This window comes from Myotis nattereri, assembly GCF_964212035.1.
Source record: "Myotis nattereri genome assembly, chromosome: 2".
In the NCBI taxonomy this organism is placed as follows: Eukaryota; Metazoa; Chordata; class Mammalia; order Chiroptera; family Vespertilionidae; genus Myotis; species Myotis nattereri.
This window is the reverse complement of record NC_138076.1, coordinates 174,148,683-174,166,269: the sequence shown is the minus strand read 5'-3', so window position 1 is coordinate 174,166,269 and position 17,587 is coordinate 174,148,683. Positions and strand designations below refer to the sequence as shown.

Below are 17,587 nucleotides of genomic sequence, written 5' to 3'. Positions count from 1 at the left end.
CATACAACTGCTACCCTTCCCATTGGCTAATCAGGGTGATATGCAAATTAACTGCCAGCCAAGATGGCGGCTGACAGCCAGGCAGCTTAAACTGAACATGAGGCTTGCTTGCTTCAGTGACGGAGGACTGCAACGTTCCCCGCCTGCCTTGCTGGCCTCTGAGCTTGCAGTTTAAGAAACATTGTAACAAATATAGAAGCTAAACAAAACCCCAGAAACCTGCTTTCAGCGAGCTGGGATCTCAGAGCTGGAGTTATACATTGTTTTGATTATAGAACCCAAACAAACCAGATACCTGCTTTCAGCAGCAGAGGCCTCAGAGCTGGAGCCAGAGCTAAAGCTGGCCCAGAATAAAAAAGAAAAAAGAAAAAAAGGAGCAGTTGGGAGCTTCAGTCCCAGCCTGAAAACAGCCATCATCCCCTCACCCAGACTGGCCAGGCACCCCAGTGGGGACCCCCACCCTGATCCAGGACACCCTTCAGGGCAAACCAGCCAGCCCCCACCATGCACCAGGCCTCTATTCTATATAGTAAAAGGGTAATATGCCTCCCAGCACCGGGATCAGCGGAGCCGCGAGGCCTCCCGGCACCAGGATCAGCGTGACAGGGGGCAGCGCCCAAACCCCTAATTGCCCTGCTGCTCTGTCTGTGACAGGGGGCGGGGCCACAACCTCCCTATTGGCCCTGCTCTGTTCCTGACAGGGGAAGACACCCCAACCCCCTGATCAGCCCTGCTCTGTGCCTGATAGGGGGGAGCTCCCCTACACCCTGATCGCCCTGCGGCTCTGTGTGTGACAAGGGGCGGCAACCCAACCCCCCACCCCACGGGCCCTGCTCTGTGTGTGACGGGGTAGAGCCATAACCTCCCCATTGGCCCTGCCCTGAGTGTGACGGTGGCAGCGCCCCAACCCCTGATTGGCCCTGCTCTGTGGGTGACAGAGGGCGACGCCCCAACCCCCTCCCCCCCCCCATGGGCCCTGCTCTGTGTGTGATGGGGTAGAGCCATAACCTCCCCATCGGCCCTGCCCTGAGTATGACAGTGGCGGCGCCCCAACCCCTGATTGGCCCTGCTCTGTGGGTGACAGAGGGCGACGCCCCAACCCCCTGATCCGCCCTTCTCTGTGTGTGACAGGGGGCGGTGCGCCAATTCCCCTATCGGCCCTACTCTGTGAGTGACAGGGCGGAGCTCCCCACCCTCTGATGGGCCCTGCTCTATGCGTGACAGGGGCGAGCTCCCCAACCTCCTGATGAGCCCTGCTCTGTGCATGACAGGGGGCAGTTCCTCAACCCCCTCATTGGCCCTCCTATGTGTGTGACTGGGGGTGGTGCCGCAACCTCCCCATCGACCCTGCCTTAAGTGTGATGGGGGCGGTGCCCCACCCCCCAAATCAGCCCTTACCTGAGCGTGACTGAGGGTGGCATCGCAACCTCCTATTCCTCCCTGCTCTGTGCATGACAGGGGGCAGCGCCCCAACTCCCCAATCAGCCCTGCTCTGAGCCCGACCAGGGGCTGCACCTAGGGATTAGGCCTGCCCTCTGCCACCCGGTCGTTATCTCCCGAGGGGTCCCAGACTGAGAGAGGGCACAGGCCGGGCTGAGGGACCCCTCTCCCCCCGAGTGCACAAATTTTTGTGCACTGGGCCTCTAGTATAATATAATATAATATAATTAATATATATTTTTAGAATATGACATAATAGTAATATTTTAAAAATATATAGCATTACTTCTTGAGTGCTTGATAGATGCCATGTTTCACTTGTAAAATACTTCACATGTCTTTGAAAACATAATCCTCAAAACATCTCTTGAGATAGGTGCTTTATCTCAGTTTTTAGAAAAGGAACACTGAATCACAGAGAGGTTGCCTCATCCCGTAAGTAACAGAATTAGGGTCTGGTTCCACATGTCAGGTTCTTTCCCTGAGGAAACTTCTGTCCGGATCAGAAAACAAAGACTCTTCATATTTTGAAATAGTTGTGCTCATTGCTGTGATGGGTGCCTGCTCTGATAGAAGGGTCTCAGAAGAAAGGCTGCGGACAGGAAAGCGAATCAGGAAGGGCAGGGAGGCATTTCCTTCCAAGTGGTGGAGGGTACTGTAGGTCAGGAGAGCAACAGGGGCAGAGTTGAGAGGTCTGTGAGGATAGCACCGTAGGGGCTGGACCCATGGGTCGAACTCCCTTAGTCATGAGGACCTGCCGGGAGCCTGTCCATGCTTCCTGTTTCAAGGGACCTGGCATATATGGCATACTGTTCTTAATATGTTTGCTCACCTTCTTGGCACTATGTGTTTTAACCAAGGTCTCTGAGAAAGGTTGTTTCCCCAGGTAGGGATTTTCCCCTGAAGTTAGGGAGGGAATAAAACCTCTTAACTAAGTGCCAGGTGGGTAATTAATCACTTTAACTATGAACAATCATGCTTAAGCTACATAATCTTTACTCCCTGGAATGGAGATAAGAAACGCCCTAACCTTTGGAATAGAGATTGATAGGATTGGAATCAACTGGTATAAATACAGATGTAGAACACAGAACTTAGAACACAGAACTTAGAACACAGAACTTAGAAGACAGAACTCAGAAGACAGAACCTACACAGAACCTAGAGACAGAAGAACTTCGCTGGAGAGAACATGGCAAAAGATCCTGGACTGAACCTGACTACAGAAATTGGCAAGAGAACCTGACTAGAACCTGGTGACTGAACCTGGCTGGAGAACCTGGACAGAACCTGGCTGGAGAACCTAGCGAGGGAACATGGCTACAGAACCTGGCTGGAGAACCTGGAGAACCTAGCAAGAGAACATGGACACAGAACCTAGCTGGAGATCCTAAGCAGAACCTCTCTGGAGATCCAGACCAGAACTTGGCTGGAGATCCTGGCTGGAGATCCTGGCTAGGCTGCTGATCAACTGAACGCTGATTCCGTCTTCGCTGATTCCGTCTACGCCTTTGGGAACCCCTGGATCTGCTGGGGCAGGACCCCGGCAAGGACCCAAAAGGAGAGGGAAAGGAACAAAGAAGGTAAAGATCAGAGTACAAGGGAAGAGGGAGAGGAAAGGCCAGAATGTACTCACCACTTCACCACAACCTTTTATCAAAATGTATAATGGAACCTTCTAACGAATCTCAGCCATGATTTATTTTAAACTCATCCTTGGGAGCTTTTTTTTCTTTTTGAGGGGAGAGGAGTCATTCTCTATTTGGCAGTGGACAGGAAGCTGCTGAGGGTTTATGTATTTAAAAAATCTGCCAACACTGGATTATATAGCAGTGTGTGCAGCCATGTGTTTTGAAAAGACCAGTCAATTTAATTTCTTCCACATAACTTTCATAATTTTGCCCTGTAAGGCAAGTTTTTAATGTGTTTTAAAGTTTATCCCAGATACTTATTGAAGGTTAATTTATGAATCATTTTTATTGGTTGGCTTATTAGCTAGTTGATTTAATAGTTACTGGGTACTTCCTTTGTGCTGGAGAACTGCAAGAGAGATAAGGCAGGATTCCTACAACATAGTAATATTGGACAGCTCAGCACCACTGTCCAGTATTACATTTTGAAATGAAGGAAATGTTGAATATCTATACTTTGCGATATCATGGCCATATGGTAGCTGTGGAACATCTAGAGTGTGAGAAACTGAATTTTAATTTTATTTAATTTTAATTAATTTAGAGTTGAAAAGCCAGATGTGCTTAGTGGGTACCGAACGGACAGCACAGGCAGAGGCATCAAGGGTATTTAAATAAATAATTTCAATTTATTAAGAAAAGTACTACAACATGGATTTGAAGAAAACCAGCATAGGAATACAGAGAAGAGAGCGCTGCACTCATTTGTAGAAGTTAAGACCATGGACAGGAACAAGTTTAATCCAGCCCTGCCTCTTATTAGTTGTTGGACCTTGGGCAAAGTCACTCGGCTGATTTACCTTTCAAGTTTCTTCAGTTTTCTTATCTCTCAAATGGGGATTGCCCCTACCTTGTGGGGTTGTGGTGGATTTACACGTGGTAGCAGGAAGTGCTTCAACCCGTATCCAACATGCTATGTACTATACAGGGTTTGCTACTACGACCACCGCTTTCATTCCAGGACTACTGTTTTCATTGACAGAATAGGTATTGTTAGTGTTATTTCTTGAATTATGGTAGGAGCATGTTGGTGATGGGAAAGGGCACGGAACTAGTGCAAGTGCAGAGGGATATCAAAGAAAATGTTTAGTGATCAGTAAGGAGTTTAGCATGTTTCGAATCAACAATGCATGGAGAGACATGGGGCTTATGAAATAAAGCAGCCAGCAGTCAGTTTGTGAAGAATCTTGTTTGTCAGACTGAAGGGTATGATAAGGCCTTCGACAGTTTCAGCAAGAGGTTTACTGAATACCTTCCCTTGGATAAGGTAGCATAGTTATTTAAAGGGCCACTATGACATAATTGAATTATTAGTTCCTGGTTCTGTAGGTTTATAGTTGAAGCTCTATATGTCTATTTCTATTTCTGTTTCAAAACATTGCATGACATAAGGAGAAGTACCAGAGGATGTTAAGATCTTATTCAATAGAAAGTATTGGAAATATCATTCAAGGAATAAATTAAGTAGAAATTTGGGCCAGGCCCAGCAATTAAGCAATTGTGTTTGTATTCCAGGTGAGAGATGATGAGGTCCTGAACACAATAGGCATGGGGGGGGGAGGGGCTAGATCATAGGAATTTTCAAGATATTTAGCAGAGAGATTCAAAGGACCTGGTAATGAGTTGATTGGTTGGGCAGAGTATGAAGAGAATGTGAAGAAGGAAGATGACCCGGTGGTTTCTCTCTTGGTTAACTATTGGGTGATGGTATCATTGATGAAGATAGGGAACAGGAGTAGCCTATGTTTGGGATATTCAAATAGTGTTGTCTAAGAGGCAGATAGAAATATGTTTCAGGAATTGAAGGCAAGATGTCTTGGCTACAGGTATATAGAGCTTGATAGGTCTAACATCTGGGGCAATTTCGTGGTTTATCAAAAATAAAAAGCCCACAAACCATTTGTAGTCCTCATGTTAAAATTAGCACATTAAATGTTAAAGCAGCTGTTTACTTGGGACATATTGTTCTTTTCATTATAGGTAAAATCACTTTGCTGATATTGGATGAAGACAGCGATATTTTCTTATTAATTTTTGATGCCATGAAAAAGTTTTCAGCCAATGACGAGGTCCAGAAACTTGGATGCAAAGCTTTACATGTGCTATTTGAGAGAGGTATTTTAATATGTCAAATTCTTTATTTTTATATTTATATAAGAGATTTATATAAGAAAAAGAGGTTTATAATGGGAAAAGTAGAACATAATTATGATACCAAGAAGGTATGTACTATTTATTAAGAGGTAGGCGTTGTCAGTCTTGGATGAGTAATGGTGTTCATTCAGAAATATTGCTTGCTTTTGTGGAATGAATTTTATTCATGGGCTATAAATTATGTAATCATAGTACACTTTCTTCCATTGCTTAACAAGACATAAGGTTCACTTTGCAAACCAAATGTGTAGGTGTTAAGAAAGAAAGAATAAAACTGAAGACAAGCATAGGTTAAATTTGGGTTTATGACGTTGAGTCATCACCGGAGATGTTAGAAATTGGTAACAGCTCTGCATTACAGACTCAGGAGATTTACAAAGTGCCCCTTAGGAAAAAGCCCAATATGTTTTTTTATCAGATGGCACTGAGATTGATAACAGAAATTATCATGTAATTTTAGAGTTGTTCGGATCCTTTCATCCTTTCACTGGCCGGATGGGGAAATGGATCAGGTGAAATGAGCAACCTGCCTGAGGGCACACAGCTAGCTGCCACCATTGCAGTTCACTATATTTTGAGAGCAGCTTTTGCATCATTATGAGAGCTGACTGTGCTGGGGGTTTAGGATGAGAATAATTTATGTGGGCCCTGTGTCCTTATCAGTTTACCACTCTAGTGTCTGGCAGCTCCAGGAATAGGATAGATCACCTTATACTGTTGAATTCCAGCTCATTCCAGAAGGACTTTAAACAGCATATAGATATTTATACATACTAGAGAAAAAAATGATGAGGAAATGGGTGAAGGGAAGATGATAAGAAAATGATAGGTTCAATTTACTACCTACCTCAGGTCCTGTGCATTTGCAAATTATTGGACCAGAAATTTGGCTCTTTGCTTCCTATCTGGCAAAGAAAAGAGGTAAACATCATTGGTTACAAATTTACTTGAGATAAAAGAAAACTCACTTATGAGGACAGGCAATGGGTCTCATGAGAGACCTGAGAAATCACCCCAAAGGTTTCCTTGGATGAGATGATAAAGTACACACAATATGCAAGGAATACAAAATGTATTTCATTGAAAGACACTCTGTCAAGAGTCAGAGCAGCATGGGCCTGCTAGATGATCATACTTGGGGAGAAGAATTTGCTGTGAGTAATGAATGGAAGAACTGCATGTCTTTTGGGCTATCTTCTATAAATGTTTTATCTTGCAGCGAGGCTCTTGTGAAGAATTGGGCAAAGTACAGTTTGAGGTTTTATTGTCCTACAGGGCCTCCAATCTTCTGTGTTAGGGGCATATTCTTCCTCAGGGAAGAAGGGCTAACAGCACACTCACCAGCATGTGGGACCCGTCCATGACATATGGAGAAGCACCAGGGAAGGTCAAGATCTTATTCAGTAGAAAGTTCAACAGTGCTGACAGTATTATGGTTGTCAATGTAGAGTAGGAAAATTGCTAAATTTTCCAAGGAGTATCTCCAGGACTTAGTGGCACCTGGAAAGTTACTTTTCAAAATTTGAAAGTATGCTGTAGAATCTGCTCCACAAAATGAAAGGCTCATGATACTTACTAGAAGAACCTAATTTCACATTATATTATATGGGCCATTGGTAAAAAGCTGAAAAACAAAAAGTAATACTGATCATGAAGAGTGCTGCATTTTCTAACATTTTTGCCAGTGCTTTGCTCAGTCTGGATAAATCAGATTTTTGTACATGTGTTTGAAGTTCTCATCCAATAAAACAACTCTAAATGGAACTCATTGGCTTGATCAAGAGACTTTTATTATGAAAATTAATGATAATTTTTGATTGCTGATGAAATCAAGACCATTAAGACAGAGCGTTTGAAAGTCTAATTACTTGTCATTTGCTGATGTGCATTCCTCTTGAACTGATAGATTTAGCTGAGCTGTCCTTCAGCAGTTACAGTTAACCACTCCCTTTTCAGTATTGTGGTATGTTTACTTCCCATAGGTTATCTTTATTAGTCATTGGTCAGGATTCTCCCAAATCCCCCAAATGGAACTGTAAATAATTTTGTTTTTCTGAGAACTGATGACTAATACTCTTACATTTGAAATCGTGGAGAAACTAATATAGGTCAAAAAAAATTATTTTAATCTCAATAGTTCTTTCTCCACTATAAAATTTTAGGAAGGGCCCTGGCTGGTTTGGCTCAGTGGATAGAGTGTCGGCCTGTGACCTGGGGGGTCCCAGGTTCAATTCTGGTCAAGGGCACATGCCCGGGTTGTGGGCTCGATCCCCAGTCGGGGACTTGCAGGAGGCAGCTGGTCCATGATTCTCTCTCATCATGGATGTTTCTATCTCTTTCTCTCTTCCTTCCTCTCTGAAATCAATGAAATATATTTAAAAAAATTTAGGAAGGGCTTTTTGCTGATATATATAAACATATCTCTATTGTATTTATTGTGTCTCGCACAACTATCATGAATATTATATTTTTGATTAATTAAAAATTTCATGTCATCTTTAAGCTTTTTCAGTATTTTGCCGTTCATTTTTTAGTTTCAGAGGAGCAACTGACTGAATTTGTCGAGAATAAAGATTATATGATATTGCTAACTGCGTTAAAAAACTTTAAAGATGAGGAGGAAATTGTGCTTTACGTACTGCGCTGTTTACATTCCCTAGCAAGTCCTTGTAAGTAGCCTATGTACATGATTTCTTTTTGTGTGTGTGAACAATTACAATATATTTTTTCCTGAGTGTGTTTTAAAAATATTTTTATTATTTAGAAACTTGTGGATGCTGAACCCATTCATTTATTTATTCATTTAATTGGTTTTTATTTATTGATGCTGTACTGGAGTTGGCTCTGGGCTTGGTATGGGGAAAACTGTTAGTAGAAAATATAAACATATTTATTGCCTTTTTGGAGCCCATAGTACTATGGGAGATACAGATAAATACATAGGTGACTGCGATGTATTATAAGGCAAGAGTTGGCCGAAGTACCTTGGATTAGGAGAATAAACAGTGCATGAGGCATGATCTCTCAACAAAGACTTGAATGATGAGAAGAGCTTTTTTTGTGTGTAGGGAGGTGGAAGTGTAGGTAAAGTGGCCCAGAGAGGGGGCATGATAAGTATAAAGATGCCAGAGCAAGAGAGAGCACAGTTCATTTAAGAAGATAAAAGTAGCTCAGTAAACTGTGTGTTTCAGAGTGTGTATGTGTGTGTGCATGCGTGTGTGTGCATGTGTGTGTGTGCATGTGTGTGTGTATGCACATGCACAGCCCCAAGTGTGTGTTCGGGTGTCATTTAATGGAGGTGGTGGCAGGGCTTGATAAGAGTCAGTGGATGAGAATAGAGACATAGCAAGATCTTAAAGGACCCAAACAGCCACAGGAAGGAGTTTAAACTTTGTTGTGATCTTGTTTAGCATTTTTTGATGTTTTGAAATCACAAAAAAGTACAGATAAAAAATTAATCTGCTGTGGATGCTACCAGTGATTGTCAATGGGTTCAGATAATGCTTCAGATTCTGTTACTTTTATACGTGTATGAGCATTTTGTATTTCAGGTATTATCTGGGAGGGTTTATCCAGGACATACACATGCATTTATTTAGTAATACTTCCATCTTCACATGAGATTAAATGGGTTAAATGATGTGAAAAAATGCAGACTAGTCTCTGTTATGTAATGTGTTATAAAAACATTGACCATATTATTACCTAATTTGTATTTCACATATATGGTATTGTACATAAATATGCACACATGGTTTCAGACATGGAAATCTGCAGGTCTGAGACTTCAGTAAAAACCCCGGTCCCTTGTGAAAGAAAGCCCTTTCTTTGTGATGGTTTTAAAATCCATCATTTTTTTTTATCCCCAGGAAATTAACCACTTGGAAGTAGATGGGACTGAGCAATAATAGATAATGGACATACTTTTAGATTTCTCTGAGTCATCCACTGTCAACCAACTGAATATATTCTTAATTTTACTTTTCCTTGGCTATATTTATACATTTATTTATCTACCAGAGGCCCGATGCACAAAATTCATACAAGAGTAGACCTTCCTTCCCCTGGCTGCTGGCACCGACTTCCCTCTGGCACCCAGAACCTGGGCTTCCCTCGCAGTCCCAGCTTCCTTGGAAGGACATCCGGTCTAATTAGCATATTATTAGCATATTATGCTTTTATTAGTATAGATTTGGGGCTGGCTGCTTTTGAAATTCAGTGTTTCCCACCCACATCTGCCATAACCCCAGGGAAAATGTGTTGATTCATAATGTAAAGGTCAAAGAAAGTAACAAATTTAAACAGTCAGTGTTTTGAACACTGATGGTACTTGGAAGACATTTACCATTGAGTCATAGAGAAAATCATGTCTGCTATTCTGAGTAAATGCAGAAAACTGTTTTTAAGAGCCCATTTTTCTTTCATTTTAACATGTTTTTCCATATTTAATATTTTTAGTACAACTTAAACATAAAAATATATTTTTTAGGAAAATGGTTAGTTTGGCTATGCTGAAAAAGAAATAAAAATACTTTGCAAACATCTTTTTTTGTTGTTTTAATAATAGTCAACATTTCATTCAGCCATGTAGTTTTTTCCATATAGGTTCTGCTCGCACACTCCCTCTCTCTGTTAATTAACTGCCTTTCCCAGTGGATTCTTTCCTTCCTTTCTGTTCACCAGTGTTTGGCCCTTAGCCATATAGTTTAGTATGCTGCCTCTCCTCCCTGTCCCCCACCTTTTGTTGCCTTGCACACTGGCTGTTCTGCTCCCCTTCTGGAATGGACAGAAAATTGCTCTTAGCTGACTTTAGCTGTTTAATTATGGAATGGAATCTTCATTTTTCTTTTGTTGATTTGAGGAAAAGGAACAATTAAAAGACTTTATCTGATATACTAGTGCCTCATTAGGGAATAGGCCCTAAATTCACTTATTGGAACATTTATGGCCAAGGCATTATATTTTTATGTAATAATGATATTTTTATACTTATATAAAAACACTCTCAATTTCCCCTTTATCTTGTTTAAGTTTTTAAGCCAAGAAACAGCAATAAAGCAACTTTCCTTTAATGCTAGAGATGAATCCTAAATCCTATTATATTTGCAATGAACAGCATAGTATTTTTATAGCTATTTGACAAAGCACGGTATTTAAATTTGGAAATGTAGCCATTATGCTGCCAGAGATTTACAGTAAGAAGTCTTTGTATGTGTATTTATGAGGGAAAATTCTTACCTTAATGATGATTAGGATTTCTCTAAATTTAGGCAACAATGTTGAAGTCCTCATGAGTGGCAACGTCAGGTGTTACAACATTGTGGTAGAAGCCATGAAAGCATTCCCTGTCAATGAAAAAATTCAAGAAGTGAGTTGCTGCTTGCTCCATAGACTTACGTTAGGTGAGTTATAATTCTTGGTTCATTTATTATCACAGTCTCTATGATGTAAGTATATATAGCATATGTATATTTTATTCTGACATATATTAGATGGAAATACTGTAAAATTGTAAACTGTCCTGTCATGCTTAGGAGGAATTTTAAAAGGAGTGGCAAAAAATAGATGTGGGTAAGAGAAGTCTTATTGTTAGTGTGATATTTAAAGTATCGTTATGTAAATAGTTCACGTATAAAGAATGAGAATAATATGCAGAAAATGTGAAGCACTAGGCAAAAGGACTCTCCAGTCAACTTGGATGTTAGTACATTGCCAGTTTGATAAAAGCTACTCTGGGCTCTTTCTTTTTCTGCTTTCTCTACAGAGGTTAACACTATCCAGAATTTTGTGTTGAAATATTTTTGGTTTTCTTTAATTATTAATCCATAGCTATCATGTGTTTTGTATCTGAGAATTCCAATATAAGAAGTTCTTGGGAGTTTAACCTTAGTGCTTCTGTGCTGCCAGTCTGTGACAGTCTTGTCTTCCTGTATGCTTGTGAGCATCTCTGACTGAGCTTAATCTCTGCAAATACTGTGGATCTAAGTTACAGATCCTCAGGACTTGCAGGAGTTAGGGCACAGGACTGATCTAGGAGGACTTCAGAATCGTTTTAAGGTCCCAGCTGGATGTGGGGGACTCTGGTCGAGCTACCCTATCTTGGAGAGAGTCCGGGGCTAGTCTGTTGATCTGAGTGACCCATACTTTCCTACAAGGCTACCCTGGCTAGTCCATTTCCCTTCATCCCACAGTCCTTGTTTCAACTTCTTGTTGAACCTCCCTGCCCCACTCCTCCCCAACCCATCTTCCAGGATCATTTAAAGCAGGGGTCCTCAAACTTTTAAACAGGGGGCCAGTTCACTGTCCCTCAGACCGTTGGAGGGCCAGACTATAGTTTTAAAAAAAACTATGAACAAATTCCTATGCACACTGCACATATCTTATTTTGAAGTAAAAAAACAAAACGGGAACAAATACAATATTTGTATTTGCATGTGGCCCGCGGGCTGTAGTTTGAGGACCCCTGATTTAAAGGATCAATAAAACAACAATATTATATATAAGAAATGACTTTGGAAACTAGGAAATAAAAGTTCAAATATTAAGACATGTTACCACATCGCCATACCTACTACACATGAGGACCCAGTTCAGCAAGTCTGTGTGTGCCACCCAAGATCACGTAGTGAATAAGTGGTGAAATCAGGCTGTGAGCTGGGATTTCTGCATCCCCTAAACAAAAGCATTTCTTCTAAGACATAGTAGGCATTACTAGTATATCGTTTTTTATCAGGTGAGATTTTTATTTATTATGTTTCATGAAGGTCATAATCTTCATGAAGATCTTGCTACATGATATTTGAGAGCATTTTAATGTAATTCCACTCTTCATTTCTTAAAATAGACCATTGATTACCATACTAACATACAATCCTCTATTTCATGTTCTGCAATTTACAAGTCAAGTTACAGCTTGCTCCACTTATATTACAATTCTGAGTTTACCTTAATCCCCGGTAATGAATCAGAGGAAGTGGTTTCATTGTTGGGCGTAGGGAAATGGTACTTGCTTACCAAATAGGTCTGTCATGGCACATGAAGGGTGCGCAGCATTATGCTATTGAAATTAAATGAACCAGAAAAAATAGCAAATCACTAAGTTTTGTGTTGTTCTGTAACTTTTTGAAAATAAAAAGCCATTAAATTTATCTTCAGATAAGGATGCATTTTTCTCTCTCATTGATTTCTCAACAGGTTTAGTATGTGTTCCATTTAAAAACTAGAGAATTTATTGTCTCTGTTATTGTTTCAAAAGAAGCTGGATAAAACTTTTAGCTTTCTCTTCATAATTAAAATAAAAACTCAAAGTCAAGATATAAATACTTAGCATTTTGTCAAATTATGTAATCTAATTAGGGGTTTAATACATTGAAAGCCTTATATAATTTACTATGTGTTTTTACAGAAATTATCTGAAAATAAGATGGGGCCAGTCTTACTGGTATTTGCCCAGTCACAGAGCTGGCAGTGGCAGGGGAATAATAGTAGGGAGAAGAACCAAGTTTAGGTAAATGGATAAAAGTAGAAGAGAATCTTTTTAAAATGACTCCAAGACCAGAGATCACGAAGGGCTGGGAGCATGTCTGCTTAGTGGGTGCATCTGGAAGAGGCAGAACGTGTGAGGGTATTGGTAACGAAGAGCTATGCCTAGTAAAACTACCTTTTGATTTTGAAAGCACTGATTGCTCTCTAGTGTGTTTTAGGTGTTTTATTATATAGGAACTTTTCCAATTCTGGCTTTGTTTCTCAGGGATCATTTAATTACATTTATGGCTAAATAGGAGTGCCATTCTTACTTCTACAAGGAAACCTGGCAACGGTTAGTGAATTACAAACAAGCTGAATGGAAAGAGGCACATCTTTCAGGAATTATCATTTATTTTTTCCTATTCAGGATTTAGATTTTTTGAATGATGTGTTGATTCTTGGAAGAATGAGTGTAAAAAGGTGGGGGACTTCTTCTGGGTTGGGTTAAAGTTGTTGAAATATTTGCTTGGTTTTCTTCTGGGATTTCCACAGACAAGATCAAGTAATAAGTGTGCCAATAGATTTTCTTAGCAGTATTCCTTTAAGCGAAAGAAGGATGTTTCAGCAAAAGCATTTAATGACAAGGGAGGGCCTTAACCTCTCCCCGCCCCCCATCTTTCAGAAGACAGGAAACTTAAACTATTATGTACAATGAATATTGTAGAGCCATGTATAACAGACACCTCATTGTTTTCATATAATGATGGCATGAGAGGGAGTCAAAGAACACAAGGTTAATATCACCCAACCATGTTAATTTTGCCCAGTCAGTTCCATTGCCTACATAAGATTATTGAATGACTGCATGAAATAAATTTTTAAAACTTAATGCCATCATATTAAGCTATTTTAATTAAGGCAAATGTATGTTTTAATGTCATTAAACTATTCACTACTTAAACTTACTGATTTAAATACTGTTATATAATTAAAGTTAATTTAAGTTCCATGAGTGAGAATACATCTAATATTTCACTTAACTTTCAGGTAATTTTTTTAATATCCTGGTATTAAACGAGGTGCATGAGTTTGTGGTGGAAGCTGTGCAGCGGTATTCAAAGAATGCAACGCTGCAAATCGCAGGGCTCAGCTGTTTAGCGCTCCTCAGTAAGTAACTTTACTAAAAAGGAAATTCTTACAGGTACATTTGATCCTGACTATTCACATTATAACAAGATAACATCATAACAAGAAAGTCATATGTAGAGAAGGACCCATTAAGCGCCCTTTCTGTCCTAATGTAATTCATTTTCCAGTAGAGGATACTTTCAAGGGGATTAACATTTCCCAAGTTCATACACCAGTACATCTTTGACTTGACTCTGTTATGGGGCAGCTAATCTTCATTAATCTTCCTCCAGTCCAGTAGTTTTGTTTGATTTCCTCTTCCTCATTTGGCCAATTAGCTAGATGGGATAGCAGTGTCATGAGGTGTGTGATATATTATTAAAAAGTTCTTTATAATTAACCAAAGCCGCTACTAATGAATACCTCACTATGTTTGTTTTGTTTCAAAATATGGACTTAGAGCTGGTTGTTCAAACTGTAAGTAAGACATATATTTATGTTCTTTTCAAGCTGAGACCATTTTTTTAAATCAAGACTTAGAGGTAAAGAATGAAAATGAGGAGAATGAAGATGATGAGGAAGAAGATAAATTGTTTTGGCTAGAAGCCTGTTACAAAGCCCTAACTTGGCATAGAAAGAACAAGCATGTGCAGGTTGGACTCCATAAATATTACAGTTATTCAAAATTGTTTGTTCAATGATTTATGTTTTGACAAGTTTTTTTTTTCCCCCTCCCCTAATCCAGGAGGCTGCCTGCTGGGCCTTAAACAATCTCCTTATGTATCAGAACAGTTTGCACGAGAAGATTGGAGATGAAGATGGCCAGTCAGTTGTTTTGATTTTATATGTTTTAATTATATTTCTAATCAATGCATATAAAATACCATAACTGCGAATTTCATTGTTATATTTTTGATATAAGCACATATGTTTTAAGTCCCTTCACAAAATAGTAGTGGATATATAGTATTGTGATCCCATTGCCTTCAGGAATTAGTAAAAGGTTGTGTGTTTGAGTTATTACTGTGACATTTGGAGTCAAGAGTCATTCAGTAAACTATGAATCATCAAGAAAGAACCTTATAATTTTATGGCTGTTCATTTAAAAATGCCATTCTAGCCTGGCTGGCGTGGCCCAGGGGTTGAGCATCCAGGAGTTCCTTGTTAGAGTCCTCGTAAGAGCGGGTGCCCAAGTTGCAGGCTCGATCCTCAGTAGAGGGCGTGCAGGAGGCAGCCTATCAATGATTCTCTCAGTATTGATGTTTCTATCTCTCTCTCCCCCTCCCTTCTTTTCTGAGATCAACAAAAATATATATTTTAAATAATGCCATTTTAAATAGTCTCAGATGATAGAAATTGCAGTCACCTGTGACTTTTTCTGTTGCAGTGGCTAGCCAGCAGGTTGTCACTATCAGGAGTTAAATGTGTTTAGAAGACTCCTGTAGTGATTCCCTACTTGATGTTGCAGTGTTGACCTGCCTTCTTCTGGGTGCATTATTTGTAGCTGATACCTCTTGAGGAGGCTTTCTATGGGAATGCTAGTCAAGCCTCATAAGATGGACCTTCTTTCCAAAGATACAAACTGTAAACAGGAGATCTGTGTATATCGGATTTGTATCAGGGCCACACCCATGTCTTGTGGCAGCTGCTTACACTTGTGCTGTTTGTTCTCAGTATTTAAATGACTTATCTTGGAAATTTAAATAGTAATATCCATTCCTTATAGCCCGTTTGCATAGTGACCCACTGCCAATTAGAATAGAATTAATAACACACTTGCTATTTAATTAAACATCTCTATTTTGAAAGGAAATGCTAATCCTGATTTACCTTGAGCAATCTTTCCAAGAGGTTTGGGTAAGGTAGATTCATGTTGCAGTTATGAATTTCACTTCATAGCACACTGATTTGTCAATAGCCATAGGAATCTTTAAAATAAATACATTGTTAAAAGAAAATACCTGTGCTCTGTATTTCAAAAACTCACACTGCTTCTTTACAATTTTTTGTTTTTCCTTTCTTGCTTCCATTATATCCTTTTTTTCATTTTATCCATTTTAATAGATAGATAGATAGATAGATAGATAGATAGATAGATTTTGGAGAGGAAGAAACATCAATGATGAGAGAGAATCATTGATTAGCTGCCTCGTGCATGCCCCCTACTGGAGATCAAGCACGCAACCCAGGCGTATGCCCTGACCGGGAATCGAACCTTGATCTCCTGGTTCATAGGTCAACGCTCAACCACTGAGCCATGCCAGCCAGGCTTTCTCTTTTAAATCTAACCACTTCTTCATAGATTTGCTAAGTCTTTTCCCCCTTCTACTGCTTATCAACTTTGAAGACAGAAATACTAATTTATTAGCATTTAATGGATTTAAATCTAACTTTTAAATACATATAAAAGTGATTACCCATAATTCAATCTTGTAAGTGGAAGTGATATAAAATATGTAGATGCCCTTGTATTTTGTTAGAGAGAGTAGAGAAGTGAATATTTGGGATCATGATTGGAAAGATTAACATTGTGGTTGAATTTGTGCAAGGTTCCCAGCTCATCGGGAAGTGATGCTCTCCATGCTGATGCATTCTTCGTCAAAAGAAGTCTTTCAGGCATCTGCAAACGCTTTGTGCACTCTCCTAGAACAAAATGGTAAGGGGCACACCATTGTTTTTTAATAAAAAGAAACACATTTTGTGTTTTTTACATTATAAAAGCAACACATTGTTAAAAATGTCATATGTATATATCTGATATAGATAGTAAGTATATACATGCATCATGTATATTATACATCTCTCTCTCTATATATATACATATCTGATATATAGGTAAAAAAATTAAGAAAATAAATACTTTGATGTGTTTCTTCTGGACTTCTCTGTATGTACTCACACATCATATAGACAAAATATTTCCCTTTTTTTTTTGCAGAAATGGGATCATATACTCTTATACAGACAAAGTGTACATTTTTTTGTGTTGATAAATATAAATCCTTACATTTTCATTTTTTAATGCCTGGATAGTTTTCCAATGTATGCCTATATTCTATTTTATGAACCAGTTTCTTTTTTAAAAAATCTTTATTGTTGAGATTATTACAGATGTCCCTCTTTCTTCCCCCCATAGCTCCCCTCAACCCAGTTTCTGCCCTACCCCACCCCAGGCCTTCCTCACTCTATTGTCTGTGTCCATAGGTAATGCATACATTCATATAAGATCTTTGTTTAATCTCTTCCCGCCCCCCTCCCTTTCCTTTGAGAATCATCAGTCTGTTCCATTTCCATGCCAATGATTCTATTTTATTCACCAGCTTATTCTGTTTATTAGATTTCTTATTTGTTTGATTTTTAGATTCAATTGTTGATACCTATGTATTTGTTGCCATTTTGTTGTTGATATTTTTTATCTTCACCTTTTTCTTCTTCCTCTTCTTAAAGAATACTCTTCAACATTTCATATAATACTGGTTTGGTGGTGATGAACTCTTTTAGCTTTTTCTTGTTTGTGAAGCTCTTTATCTGACTTTCAATTCTAAATGATAGCTTTGCTAGGTCCTTGTTATTAATCACTTTGAATATTTCTTGCCATTCCCTTCTGGCCTGCATAGTTTCTGTTGAGAAATCAGCTGACAGTTGAGTGGGCAGTCCCTGTAGGTAACTAACTGCTTTTTTCTTGCTGCTTTTAAGATTCTCACTTT

The 17,587-nt window shown here is 39.4% G+C and overlaps 1 protein-coding gene across 1 annotated transcript in view; it reads left to right on the top strand.

The window, feature by feature from the left end:
- The window catches only part of LRRK2 (leucine rich repeat kinase 2), a 127,393-nt gene that overhangs the window by 10,458 nt on the left and 99,348 nt on the right, over positions 1-17,587 (top strand). Inside the window, exons 5-11 of the mRNA XM_081082367.1 lie at positions 5,112-5,246; positions 7,820-7,954; positions 10,556-10,687; positions 13,800-13,919; positions 14,391-14,533; positions 14,626-14,705; positions 16,430-16,536. Coding sequence (XP_080938493.1) covers positions 5,112-5,246; positions 7,820-7,954; positions 10,556-10,687; positions 13,800-13,919; positions 14,391-14,533; positions 14,626-14,705; positions 16,430-16,536 — 852 coding nt within the window. The remainder of the gene's footprint in view (positions 1-5,111; positions 5,247-7,819; positions 7,955-10,555; positions 10,688-13,799; positions 13,920-14,390; positions 14,534-14,625; positions 14,706-16,429; positions 16,537-17,587) is intronic.